Below are 15,115 nucleotides of genomic sequence, written 5' to 3' on the forward strand. Positions count from 1 at the left end.
CCTAGAGGCAACATTTTCAATATGGTTCATTTATATATGTTTAAATTGAAGGCTGAAATATGTTCAGTGGCCAAGCATTTGTCAGTTCAGTGTTACCTTCCACATATGCAACTAGTTTCCTTCAATTTAAGCTGTTGCAGCTCACTTCTAACATTCAGGTCACACACAGCCGCTACAGTACTTTGTGAAGTGCTTTTTCAAATACCTCTTTTTAATATTTTTTTCAAGACTGTACGTGTGTGTGTGTGTGTGTGTGTGTGTGTGTGTGTGTACATAGTTTGCCTGTATTATAATGGCAGTAAGCCACATCCAAATTGAAGTTGTGCAGTATATCTGCAATCCCATTTGCTGTTGGACACTTGGTACTATAAACAGTTCAATACAGGTGCAATCTTCCAAGCTGAAGGCAACACCTAAAGCCACTGGTTTAGTAAGCAGCCTGATGTTGCTTGCCCTTAAGACAGCTGTTGTGTAGCTTTTGAAGCCTAAGATTTATGGCGATGGCTTTGTGCTCCAAGTGAGTAACTTGGCTAAAACCTGAACAGTATAGGTTCCATTTTCACAAGAAATCTTGCTGAATAGTCATGGATTGAGAAGTTGCATGATCATATGTGAATACGTCTTAGAAAGGAAAGGAATTTCTATTCCTTTCTAGAATAAAATAGAAGTCAAAGCTTATAAAGCTAAGAACTAATCAAATCCAGTTATTTATTTTGTTTATTGAACTGGAAAGAGGGAATACAAATATTTGTCAAGTGCTGTGCACCAACATGGAAAAGTTTCATTAAAAAAACTCCAATAGACAATCAGGAATTAATGTAGCTTGAACTGAACGATTTAAGATATGTTTAAGATATATACTACATATTTATAAAATAAAAAATTAATATGCCCCATAAATTAGTAAAATCAGTGAAAATAAATACGGAGCCCCAAAATTCATGTTTTAATGTCAGAAAAGAAATTTAAACTACTTAATATAATTCAAGAGGAAAATAACAAAATCCAGAAAATTTAATAACGCAATCCTTTGAAACATTTAATATCAGTCCATAGCAAATAGTCATTACATACCAAAAGCTCTAAGTGTTAACTAGTTCCACCACAACTCCATATAAATCTTGACAATTTAGAAATTTGAGAACAGTAAAAGTTCTTTTCTTGATCTCTACAGCTTGGTTTGTAAATACACATACACTTTGAGAATGTTTCTTCCTCTCACATTTTTGGAGCCAATAGCTTTTTCCATCTGTGCCAGTAAGTGTTAAGAATCAAATCTAGTACACTTATTTTTTACAATGAAACACTTTAAAATGGGGCACACTGTACTTCAAATTTATAAAAATATATTTGTATTAACCAAATTTTAATGTTAGAGGACAAGACAAATACACACAACATGACTTAAAATTATTCAGTAAAACATGACATGTACCTAGTTGGTTCCATGACTGATTCTGTTTTACACACACATTCATACCATACACACTTTGCTGAATTCTTCTATATGAAGTCAGCAAATAGCAAACAGGTTTCTAGTTTGTGTTCCAGCAACAAGAGCAGCTATTGCAGACAACACTGCACATATCAATTAAGTCCTCCCTATTCAAATGTTTCCAAAATTATCTGTCATATGAGTGGTTTGTTGTATGGCAGCTGAAAATGGATGCAAGCCAATGCAAGATATAGATATATATACACAGATATATCTACATATATGGAGTATTAACGATACATGGTTAGTAATTTATCTGAAATGCATCAATCCGAGGCAACTTGTGTGCTTTGGGGTACAGATAAGGGGCACCAAATCTTACTGAAAATTGGTTCATTTTCCCTTTCTGCCCCAAATTATAAATTAAGACATTCTTCTGCTGTTAAAAAGGTTACTAACTCTCCTTTCCCTAATATATCTATTGCCAGCATAAAATTAGTATGAGAAATAATTTTAAGCCATTTTAAAAGGTTGGGAGATTTTTGTAGTTAACATGGCACTAAACATCTAGCATTATTTAAATGTCATTCAACAATACCAATTTGGAAGTCAGAATGAAATTATTAGGGGGGAAAATGGGTAATTTTCCACCTGTGACTCCATATTAACTTTTTCTTGTGGGTTCCCCCTCATTTCAAAACTGAGGAAAGCTAGCTACACATTTACAAGGCTATTTACGGGTTACATAAAAATTAAATTCCTTTTTCTCTTTTGTGCTATTTTTAAAGTGACTTACCTGATAAAGATGAGAAGCATTGTGGCAATATAATTTATGGTTTGTGTGCCTAGTTTGGAATTGATGGTCAAAATGCTAACCTGTTTTCATAGATCATTTCTGTTGTATGAATAATGATTGCTCTAGAATTTACAGCTGAGATTGAGAAATAGCCACTGTATGCAAATGAGAATATTGCAGATACGCCTCTTCCATATCTTTTTACAATGGTGAATTTAGTTTTTAGTTTATATGAAAAGTGACACAAATGCTTTCCAATCCACATGCCAGAAAATATTGGTGTACTTTGTCCACCCACAAAAAGTCCTGGCAGTGTTAACACTGTGAGACAACTGGACAAATTAAGTCTCACAATGTAGTCATAGGAAGTTGAGCCTGGCAACAGAAGTTAATTCTACATCTGGAGCTGTTACTTAAGAACTGCATAGCTTATATTATGCAGTGACATTTAGAAGTGGAACTTTCAAAATATGACTCTTAATCAGTTCCTTTCTGAAATGCTTTTATATGTATTTTTTGAATTGGAAGAAAGCTCATAAGTAATATGCTCACTTCAGTGCTTTTAATTTAATTTCCCCTTAGTATTATATTTCAAAGAAGGGTAAACTATAGGTTCAAACATGTTCATTAAAGTCTATGCATAAAATTTTACTTGCAAGCACCAGATTGCTTTGAATAACTTGAAGAAATTAAATTATGCAAACTCTTAAAAATTCAGTCACTTTTGATTTTTGCTCTAATGTCCTAAAATAGTTTTGAGTTAATAAGCAATTTTAGTGCCAGTACCATGTTGGTTATAGAGATGTAAAGCATTTCAAGATGCTGAATGGGAGTATCTGCAAGTATCTGTAATAAATAAGAATTATACAAGCTCAAAAATAACTATTAAGCAATTTCAAATAAAAGAACATAATGTCAAATGAACAGAATATATATATGAATTGACTATAGCAAACATAAAGGAACATTACTCCATAAAATGACTTGAAATAAAATGAGCCACATATAGTTAAATCTATTAGAAAACATAAAAGGAAAGCACTGTTACTTTTTAAAAAGACTTCTGTAACCCTTGTCTTCTAAAACATTTTTTGTCGAGTTATAAAAACTAAGTTACTACATTAAGTAATTGGAGTACCAGCTTTCCTAATTTGATAGTGTTTAAAGAAATTTTGTGAGACATAACTAATTAAATCAAATGCTACGAAGATAAGCATGTGCTAAATCTTGAGTTAAGAAATACACTGAAGTTCACTGACTGATTGCTTATCACAGAATCTGAATATTAAAGACCATGCTTAAGCTCAAGCAATGTACGTTCTCTTCCAAATATGGGACTTTCCTCAAAATTAAAGAGCTTTCCATTTATTTTAGCTTGATTGGGCTTGATTTTTTCCATATGAATTGTTATTTCATTGTTACACAGAGGTATGTCCTTCCATCTTTTAATTTAGAACAGGTCAAATACCAGGCCTTTTTTTTTTTTTGGGGGGTTGCATGTAAAAACTAAAGACAACAACCCATTCCTAACATCAAACTATTAACAAGCATCCCCTGAGAAAAAAATTATGGGGTGAACATTATATGGAACACTTGTATAATGTACATATTTAAATTCACAAAGTCAATCTACTAATTTTGGAAAATGATCCTAAAATATCCCATTCCCATTTTAGTTTTTATGTTTCGAATAAGAATCACTGCACAAGTTTTAGCCAATCTGGAATTTTCATTTTATTAACTTCAGAAATTACATTGTAATAGTTTTGTTGGTGATTCTGAAAGCTTTCAAATTATGATGTTGGTAAACAAAGGTTTTTTTTAATAATACTTCATATAATTTGTGTAAAACTCCTGCTAGCCAAATGGTCTTACACAACACTCAGAAGGAGCACCAATTATACTGCATTTAACTTGTAGATGACACTTTTTAAGCTGGTTTATTTTCCAAACGTATACAAATCAAAGTCATTTTAATGCTATAAATAATTTATTCTTAAAAAAATTTGTGCTGTTCACCCATTTATAGGGTTACAAGCTACGTGAAAAGTACAAAACCTTTTGTCAAGTGTGATACTGAGAGTGCTTTTCATGTCATTCACTAGTTTTACATCTGGATTTGGATATACTGCGCAACGGGCAAGGCTAGAATCCATGAACCAAGCTGCAAAGATCTCGAGCTAAATAAGGCAGACTCAGAGAAACAAGAGAAGGAAATACTTTCCTATCCAACATGTACTCTTCAGACTAAAGCACTCTTTTCTATCAAACTTTCTAAACTGTTAAATAAAAGGTTTTCCAAACAAGCATTTAAACTTCATTACACAGAAGAGCAACAAGAACAGTAGTCTGCCTGACAAAATGGCAGAAGGGGAAAATGTATATACGGAGTTCAATGGTTAGCCTGAATGTAGCACAGTTCTTCACAACCGATGGGGGGTTACTTCAACATGGTGTCCAACAACGTTCTAACGACGTGCTTCATCTCAACTGTTTACTATGAAGCAAGGTGGTAAAATGTTTGGCCCCAGTCGGGCTTAAAAAATGGTTCATTTTCATGATGAGCATGTCTGTCCAGCTATCAATCATGTTTGTTTGCACCAAATCCCAAGCCATTTAAAATACGACTAAATTTAAGTTAAACAGAAGTCGTCTGCTCCGAATTCACCATCAACTATCCATGCTACTGCATTCCTCTAAGGGGAAGAGATAAAATGTAAACAAAAATATATTAAGAACGTCCATATTGTCTTGTATATTTCAGTCGTGATATATGCACATTTTATTCACACAAAAAGAGAATTAATCACTGGAAATTCACTGTAAACTAACTGAACAGCAACAATAAGTATTGCATTCTTTGTGGCTACCCAGCAAGAGCTTTTATAAGTTTCTTGTGCAAAACAATACTTCATTGTTTGGAAATTATGTGGATAATGATAATGTTCAAAATAATATAAAATTTATGATACAAATGGCAATACAGAAAAAAAGAGAAAGCTTAAATTACTCATTACAAAGGTTGGCTCAGCCTCTGCCAAACTTAGTTCTGAGTGACACTGTCAAGGCTTCTTTTTAATTCAGCTCAATAAAGGACAAGGATGCAGAAGCAGTGCCAGTGGAGCAATGAAGCCTAAGAGATTGGCCTCTGGCCAAGAACTGAAAGCCCATTTAAATTCCAATTCAAACAGCTGGAACGCTAACCTTAAAACAAGTTTTCGTCCAGTTTGAGGACCCCTGCAATATAAACTATCACTGTTCTATCCACAAACAGCCAGCATCTACTTCTCTGCACCACACATGTACCAGTACTTCATCAACAATAGAGTACAACCAGTCTAGCAGCTGTTAAAAATATACTTCTTTTCCTGAACTTTTACAATTTTTAAAAGGAGCTTGCAATTCTTTAAAATGTGGTCTTACACATGATTGCTTAAGCTACTGGATTTCACTGACTCCTATTTCTAATGCAGCTTCATAAGCCTTTGCTACCTTCATAATATAGTAATGGCAAAATCCAAACCTAGTCCTAACCTCAGTAGTTTTATACTGAATTAACACCAGGGAGACAAGATTCAAATCTCCACAGCACTTAATCTGACTTGGAAATCTTTATGTTCTTGTAAACTACCCAGTGTCACTTGGGTAAAATGAGGGCAGAGAAATTTAATAAATAACATTCAAGCTGTGACATTTTCATCTAGTTTGATGTGACAGGTAAATCCGATGATTGCTAACCCCCAATGTTGAAGGATCATACAGTAAAAGTAGCAAGATTTCTTTCTACTTTAATTATACAGAACACGTCCCAGGAAGTTTGTTTAAAAAGGTCTTTATCAATTTAGAACACCCCAAATTGTGGTTCAATGTTAACCACAACTAGGTTTGAACCGAATGAGTAATAAGTAATCTAAAATCTTTGTGTGATTTGTCTATCACAACAACCCAGAACAATCAATCATATTCCATGTTCAACATTTCCTTGATGTCTGAGATCATCCGGCAATGATATGTGAAAGCTACAGAGAAAAATAAAAAGTAATGAATTCTGCAAAGTAAGAGAAATATGCTTTAGCATTTTTTAAAAAGTGCTTCTGCTTTGACAAAATGTAGTCAGTCCCCAAAGTTTAGTAAATACATAAATATATGAGATTGTAGCCTTGCCTGTCACTACATAAGGTGCATCATTGCAAAAGGTATTGAATATAGTCATTGCTTAGTAATATGAATTGCAATATTAAATGATTTAGTCAAATACTGCTATACATGGTCTCTGTAAATCTAAATCCATCTGCCTCTTGCAGTGGTTACACCCATTCCTCCAAGAAGGAACAAGGGAAAAAAAGATAAGTATTAAAGTCCTGAATATCGAATGTAAGTCCCAACCATTCAGCCAGAGAATGTTTCCTCAAAGGCATGAGAAGGCTGAGAAAAACGTAATTAGGTTTGTGAGACTGTGCTTTACTTCAATATCCATTAGAATCACTTAGTATCAGCCCTCTACATAGTAATGTTCTTTCATTGTTTAGGTATGGATGAGATGTAAGCCATTTAGGTACAAACTTCGAAAGGACTGAAGAAATCCAAATTGTATGATTCTTCTTTGTCTGGGTAATGGACTTAACCTACCATTTTATTCCTCCTTTCCAGTCCTTACATTTTATGATACTAGCAAAATGCTTTGCTGGAGGCATATTAATCAAGGCTGAGTGGCCATTTATTTTTTATTTTTTGGGTTGGTGGTGGTATTGTAAGAGTGAATTCCTATAGTGGGCAGAAGGTTGGACTAGAAGATACCTAAGGCTATTCAAACCTTTCACTGTATGATTAAATTATGTATACACCATGAACGTTGCAAATCACAGTATTTAAATGCAATAAGGAAAATTAAACATAAAATAATTGAATCTTAAAATCTTTCCCTCTCATAAAATTAGTTTTGGGTTTTTTTACCTTCAATATCCTGGCTGTCTACAAAAGGTGATGGTCCCCATATTCTAACAGTGCCATCATCAGAGGCGCTGGCCATCATGGATGGAATTTGTGGATTCCAGCTCACGCAGTTGACTGTACGTGTGTGCCCCGTCAGTTCCGCAATTGGCAGCTCACTACGTTTGTGCCAAATATATACTTTATGATCTAAGACAGATAGGTTTGAAAAAACATGAGATCCTAAAATTTAAAATATCCTCTGTAATCAACATGACAATTCATGTTTACATTTTAAAAATTCCATGCATATCCCAAAACAAACGCTTAATGCTACATCCAGCAGTTTCAAGAAAGCCTTTAAAATTCCATGTTTTAAACTAACAGCATGTACTGATTTTCTTTACAAAATGCAGATATTTGTAGAAAATTAAATATAAAGGCAGGATTTATATAATCTAATTAGGAATCTGTTTATATGCTAATTTGTATTAATAATAAATTTACATACAAGATTGAAATTGAAATTGAAAAGCTCTGGATTCTAATTCCTATATTTTTTAATTTGACCATTTTAATGACAGGTAGGGGGATTTCCCCAGAAAACCTTCTGCCTTTTGAATAAAGGACTTCATTTGTGATTGGAAAATAAAATGTTTTTAAACATGAAACTTTATGACTATAGTGAGCCATCCTACACTAAATTAACTGTGCAATACCCTATTCATGGTACTGTTGCATGAAAAAGATAGTGGGGAAATCAGGCAATGCCAGACCACATGCAGAATAAGAGGAAGTTACATTCAGATAGCTCTTGTTTGCCTTTAAGTATAATGCCCAATAAAAACACCTTTTGTCAGTATACTTTAGCCAATAAGCAATCCATTTCACAGTTTGTTCATGATACAGCCAAGTTGTAATTTATAGCTGTAACTGTGTTGGTGTGTTCCATTACATTCACATAAAACATTTACTAAGCTGAACATATGAATGGAAACTTCTATGCCACTGCTAATCCTGAGACACAAGTTGAATGATCATAGCAAGGGTAGATGAAATCTCAAATATGCAACTATGTCTACACTGAAAGAACCACATATCAAAGTAGTTGCCAGAAATTATATTTTTTGCTAAGTACTAGAATAACTTTGTGGCTTTACTTAAATATCTGATTAAATAAGCACCATAAGAAAAACTTTTAAGATGTACGAAAGTGTTAAAATCATTTGCTTTAACAATAAATTCAAATAATAAAGGATCCGAAGCATTTTAGTCTCTTCCCAGGTTACAACTCCTTCTACTTACATGCCACATTATTTAACAGAAATACTTACTAGCTAAATCAGCTCATATAAGATTTTTAAAAATAAGTGCCACAACATTTAAATTACATCAGACACCCTTGTTTATATTTACTCTCCCAATTTTAATCTGATTAAAAAATTTGATTACACATTATCTCACAACTTCAAGGATTGTTATTCATCTTAAGGCAACAACACTCAGTACTTACTCCCATGAGAGTTTTTTTTATGGTACCTTAATGCTTCTTTACATAATTAGACGTGAACTTTACTCCCAGGGCAGACCATTTGATGTTTGGGGCTGGTAGGTGAAATGCCTACCTAGCTGAAAACATACCTTTACATTTAAGAGGTTATGACATTTAAATCTGTTACTTTTTTTGTACATAGAGACTTTCACAGCAGCCATATTTGCAACAATTCAGTGCAAAGAGGCAACAGCCTCAGGCAGTCCGAATCTAAATAAGGTGCCATCAGCTTCAACTACAGCTGGGTAGTTTTTAGACACTGAAAATGAAAAAAATAAAAAGCTGTTCTAAGTTGACCTGGATAAGTTAATCGGCATATTCATGTCAAACAAACAGTAGGCTGTAGCTAAGTGATTTGTCCATGCTGCCCTAAGTGGTGTATGAATTATTCGATACACCAAAAAGTCAATAGGCGGACAGTTATTTCTGGGCCAGAGACTGTTTGGAAGGGGAAGGGAGTTAAAAATGCATGCATATAAGGACTGACAAATATTTACAATGACAAGATATTAATATGAGGTCCAATAAAGAGGTGCTATTCTCAGTTAAGCATTTCACCCATTAAGATACTATTTTTGTTGACTCAATCTATGACTCCACTCCTGCTCAGACCAAAACCACATCTTCCTGAAGTTTTTGGAGTACAGGAGTATTGTTGCCCACTCTGTATTACAATTATATTAGCAATACAGAGCAAGAACCTGAGAGTGGATCAGCACCCTGAATGCCAAGAACATCTGATAAACTGGCTTCTCACACAATTGACAAGGGAACCTGCTAAAAGACAACCATGATTGTTTCAAGCTCATGATGGAAGATACTGAATACAGAAGATCCTGCTGCAGTATAGGAGACCATACTTCTCTTACCACAATTGATTATAATCGAAATGACAGATGAATTTACATACTCTACACCTACCTTTAGAAAATCTATTGCAAATAAAAGTTAATACCTCAGAGAACTATTAGAGCAACAGTACTAAATACTGTACAAATCATATCAAAATTACAGCCATTACTATCAAAAAGATAGAACACATTTCACTTGTGGATCCCACTGTTCTCCGAAGTAGAATCCTTTTTTTCAATGAGTATTTATCACCACTTATGGAAATGTAAGGGGCACCTACTCTGCTTATTAAAACTCAGAGAGTGAGAAGACTATAATATTCACTAATGCAGAGAGTTTGTGACTGAATGAGAGAGAGAGAGAGAGAGAGAGAAGGGAGAGAAACAGAGACAGAGGGAGAGAGAGATTTTTTTAAAAAAATTACCTTCACTGCCACTAGCGATGAAGTCTTCGTTATGGCCTCCAAAACATGAATGAATTGTGTAAAACCCTTGTGTAACACCTTGGTACTTTCTCACTAAAACTCTGTCTTGCAAATCCCATAAATGAACTCCCTGAGGACAAAAAGCATGATAGAAACAGTTTATTGTAAAAAAAAAGTTTCCTCTCCATTATTTGGCTTCACTATTTAATAAAATAATTTAATCTGAATAAGATTCAATGCATCAGTATAAAATTTTAAAAAGGACTATTTTTGTTCACAAGCAAAAAGCATATGAGCATTTGTCTTTTATCCAGCAGAACTTTTCTTCTTACTTCTCCCCAAAGAACCCATTTATATTTCCTGAATGCTTCTATCTGGAAACTTTCAGGAAAGAGAAATAAGTGGTGCAGGGGCTGCAGTATGAAAAAAAAATCACCAGTAAAATGTGAGCAGATGCTGTTTCCCACTTACACCAGCTGCCATAAAATTTTCTCCAATTCTCCCCACTCACTATACCATGTATCACATCTTAAGGCTTCTAATAGATGTTTTTGCATGTGGGAAGGTGAAGTAGAATATAGGAAACCATCAACAGTTTCACAACATCACACCAATTCATAAAAGCTTTACCAGCTTTCAGTAAGATTTCCTTCTTGCTCTAAGAGATGTCAGGGACTGAACAAGGGATCTTTCTCAAGAAAAATACATATTCTATTGCTCTGGTCTTTTCCTAAATTATAGAGGGCACAAAAGATATTGCATGAATTGCCTTTTATTTGATGTTTGGATATAAACTTTGCATAGTCCTCTTGCATTTGCCAACCACTGTATCTTTTCAAGGTTAAGCAAGTCTCATTGCCTTTTACAATTTTTTTTAAATAATTTAACTACTTGAACTGGAGAAATAAAAAGATTTTTGAATATAGTTAACTTGTTTTGGGAAAACTGCTAAAGTCTGACTTTTTAAGAGAGCCCTAAGAGAAGACCACATAATATAAACTAGAACATCCACCAAGGATTGTAATTGGAAGTTTTGTCTTCATCATTTTAGACACTATTTTCATATTTTAACACTAACCGTAGGAATAGAATGTAAACTGTTTACATTCCTCTTGGACTGAAACGGTATACAGGAAGGCCTTGACCTAGGACATGAGATCTAGGGGAAAACAGCTTTGTGCCATCATCTAGAACAGGGGTTCCTAACCCCCGGGCCACAGCTGGTTCAAAACTGGGCCACACAAGCAGCGGGTGAGTACGCACAGTTCCACTTGCTGGTTCAAAACTGGGCCACACAAGCAGCGGGTGAGTACGCACAGTTCCACTTGCATAAGCAATTGGCACGGAACCCTCCCCCTCCGCCAGTCCACAAAGCTGGAAAGGTTGAGGACTGCTGATCTAGAAGTGTGGAGATTTTCCAAACATAAGTGAGTGGTCGGTGATGGGGTGGGGAGAAGGCAGAAGCAGTTGGGGGACTCCAAGGGGTGGGAAGAAGCGCATGGGATATCTCAGTGGGTGGAGCTTTTGGTCACCAGAGGCAGTGGTCTTGTCCTTGCACTAGCCTCCCATGGTCTTCCCTATTCCTGAGGTACCTCATGCGCTCTTAATGACCCACACATTTGATTCACAAATGCATTGGGAAGAAGCAGCATGGGGCTCATTCATTTAACGTGATTCAATTAACATTACAACTGTAATGGGCAGCTGCCATTACATTTGTAACTCAAGATTGTAGCTATTGTACTAACTTAAGAACTAACAATTGTGGCAAGAAAGGTCATAAAATGGGGCAAAACAAACATCTTATATAGCAATAGAAATTTTGGGCTCAATTGTAGTCATAAGTCAAAGATCACCTGTATGCCATTTCATTTCAAAACAGCATACATTCCAATCCCAATGGGTAACAATATAACAATATTATAGCAATGCAATGTAACAATGGTCTAGTTCAGGGGTCCCCAAACTTGGCAACTCTAAGACTTGTGGACTTCAATTCTCCAGTCAGCATAAGAGTTGAAGTCCACAAGTCTTAAAGTTGCCAAGTTTGGAGACCTCTGATCTAGTGATTAAGGCACTAGACTAGAAACCAGGAGATTGAATTCTAATCCTGCCTCAACCTAACTCATTCTCTCTCAGCCGAATCCACCTCACAGGATTGTTGTGAGGAAAACAGGATGAGGGAGGATTATGTATGTTCACTGCCTTGAGTTATTTATAAAAATAATAGAGGCGGGATAAAAATCTAATAAAATAAAAATAACAATCATAAATAAAAATATAACATAGTAACAATAAATATAAATCAATCTTATCATACAAAGGCAAATCAAAAACAACAAATTTAGGGAGTTAAAGATGAAAATGAGAATTATACATCTGTTCTCATTCCTACTCTTTTTAGTTTTTTTTAAATTGCACTGCAAAAAAATTATCAGTTTGAAACTGAATTTTGATATGGCAGTCACCAGACATACAGTGATTCCAAATACGTTCCTCTGAATTAGAAGAAAAAGAATCAATGTAGGTTCATACATAATTATCCACAGTAATTTAATGAAGAGGGGTTTTTTTTTTCATTCAGCTTTCCAGAAAGGAACGCTGGCTATATGCCCTATTGTGTTAGCCACTATCATAAATAAAAAAAATTCTGACCTCTTTCTCACCCTGACAAGAAAGAACCATAGCTAGAGTTCTATTGACAAGACAGGAGGTAGAGCATATATGCCACAAGCAAGTTGTTTTTAGTGTGCAAACTGTAAATATTTCTCAAAAGAATCTGCCTATTTAAAACAACAATATCCCCGTACCTGAGTTGCGACATTTAACAAAGCTAGCCGGCCATTTTTCGAAATAGTAAAAGACATAATTGGATGATCTTCTTGTACTCTGAAAATATAAACAGTATTAGAATTATGATTCAAAATTATCAACCGTACAAAAATGTAAATATTGTTTCAATATTCTTTATTACAGGGGTCTTACAATGAGCCCAATTATGACTGCACTAGTAGTTCACCCTTCAAGGTTTATTTATTATTTATTTACTTCTCACATTTACATTATTTATATAGGATTTTTTTTTTGAAAAGCCCAATTTAGAATTAATATATGATCCAGAATCATGTGGAATATTATTTTCATTAGCTCAGTTTAAATGCTTAGCCAACCATAGGATTAATTTATCTAGTGCAATAGAAAAACAATGTAGTTACATATTTCTGTCTGTAAGGTCCTCAAAGTTATAGCCCCGAATTCGCTGGTGTGTGTCCGATGCCAGCACAGTCTTCCCATCAGTCAAACACCACAGGCACTGCACTCTTACTCCTTCCCAGGAGTCTAAGAGATTACCATCTAAATCCTAGACAGGGAATAGATAAAGCAAAATCCTTATTAAAAAAAGCTACCAAAAACATGAAACCTATTATTTTATCTCCATCATGAAATGGTGGGGCTGTATTGTAAAAACAGATTCTATGGGTATCACCTAAAATTTAAAAAGCAGACTTTGTTCTGTGAAACGTACTTTGTTGCCTCCATGGTTCACAATCTTGAGGCGTGTGTGTGCGCGTGCATGCGTGTGATGGTGTCATTGTAACATATACTGTTTTGTTTCAGAAATACAACTTTTGGTTTGCTTAGAAAATGTAGAAAGGAATGCAGGATGTAGATGGTTTATCTTGCATTCAAAGGGTGTTTGGACCTACCAATTTCGTTTATATACATGTGAATATTTACCAGCTAAAGATGGTAATAATAATGACTAGAGTCCTTATTACACATACTGATTATATGCCAACATAAGCTCTAGTTACTAGAGCTTATGTTGGCATATAATCAGTACTAGAGTCTAGTACATGAACATGTATGTCATGTTGAATATATTATTTAACTAGCATCATGGAATTCCTTTTTTGTAAGAACAGCAACATACACAATTTCATATATATTTCAGGTAATAAGTCCATCAATGCTAATACGGCTTTTACCAAAGGTTTGTAACAAGCCACTTCTAAGCAGTTTTTCACTGTAAATATATATATATTTAGGCACAACACAAACATATTAGCACAAGGGCCCCTATATCAGGGACGGATGCATTTTGGTATAGTGAAAGACTCACTTCTTTATAACAGGAATGGGTAGATAGATAACCCGAACTCCCCAAATGTTTCTACCCTTTTTGTTTATACAAAATAGGTGTTGAGCCTTTTCTAGCTTTAACAAATCTGTTTTCCAGTGGGAACCCCCGCCCACAGCATTCATGGAAAGCCCCCCAAAACAGAATGAAAATTCTATTTCCACCTACTCCAGTGGCTTCAACAAGCACACCCCATGTGGTTCTTTGCAAACAACTAAATAAGAATAACAATTTAGCCAATGGCCGCAAAAAGGTTGTCCACTCCAACTTACACACTGGTAAAATTGCCCACGCTGCCCTCCTGTTACAAAACGTTTTCCATCTGGATTCCAGGCCACACTGGTTAAGCTATCCTCATGGGATTGACTCATCTTTGTCCTTAGCTCCCCCGTCTGCAGATGAAGTTATATAGTTAAGGTTCTTTGAAATTGTAGTATACATGGGCATCAGTGTAGTTGAAACAAACACCATGTCTAATTAATGTTTACAAAACTGGTGATAAAATCCAAAAGTGATTTCAACTATATAATAAAGTAGCTATTTAGTACCTAGCATAAATCAAACTTCCTTAATGTCTTCAGGCAATTTTAATTTCAGTACACCTGGGAAGGGGCAAGGAAGGCTGTGAGATTCATTCATTCACACACTCACACACTCTCATTCTAAAGTAATAACATGGATCACTGAAAAAAATAATCCAGCTTCTAAAAACTAGGCTATGTAAGCCTGTAAGCCTTTGATTATCAAATCAGAACTCAGAATTATGCTAATTAACAAATATAGTGCTAATATAATCTACCACCAATGTGGTAGGCTTATTTCAGCTCATTCCCAAAATTATAGGAGCAGTTCCCAATTTAATAAAGTTCTAAACCAAAATACTATTACAAAGAACATTTTACAAAGTTATCTTAGTAATTTGCAATATCCAACTGAAAGTTATTACAGTACATAACCCAGACTATTCTTACTTTAAGTTCATCTTT

General features: G+C 34.8%; 1 protein-coding gene across 3 annotated transcripts in view; it reads right to left on the minus strand.

Annotated features, from left to right (window-relative positions):
• Positions 1 to 699: 699 nt before the first annotated feature.
• The window catches only part of WDR26 (WD repeat domain 26), a 44,849-nt gene continuing 30,433 nt past the window's right edge, over positions 700 to 15,115 (minus strand). The window contains exons 9-14 of one of the 3 annotated variants that reach the window (XM_087964607.1): positions 14,402 to 14,521; positions 13,204 to 13,349; positions 12,799 to 12,877; positions 9,989 to 10,118; positions 7,185 to 7,370; positions 700 to 3,077 (exon numbers count right to left, since the gene is read on the minus strand). In XM_087964607.1, coding sequence (XP_087820733.1) covers positions 3,046 to 3,077; positions 7,185 to 7,370; positions 9,989 to 10,118; positions 12,799 to 12,877; positions 13,204 to 13,349; positions 14,402 to 14,521 — 693 coding nt within the window. In that variant the 3' untranslated portion in view covers positions 700 to 3,045. Of the gene's footprint in view, positions 3,078 to 3,940; positions 4,928 to 7,184; positions 7,371 to 8,806; positions 8,972 to 9,988; positions 10,119 to 12,798; positions 12,878 to 13,203; positions 13,350 to 14,401; positions 14,522 to 15,115 lie in introns of those variants that run through there. The other 2 variants (XM_026682202.2, XM_087964614.1) reach the window with 2 other exon arrangements.

Source organism: Notechis scutatus, chromosome 1 (genome assembly GCF_049901735.1).
Source record: "Notechis scutatus isolate UNSWTSFEM ecotype Mainland chromosome 1, rNotScu1.2, whole genome shotgun sequence".
In the NCBI taxonomy this organism is placed as follows: Eukaryota; Metazoa; Chordata; class Lepidosauria; order Squamata; family Elapidae; genus Notechis; species Notechis scutatus.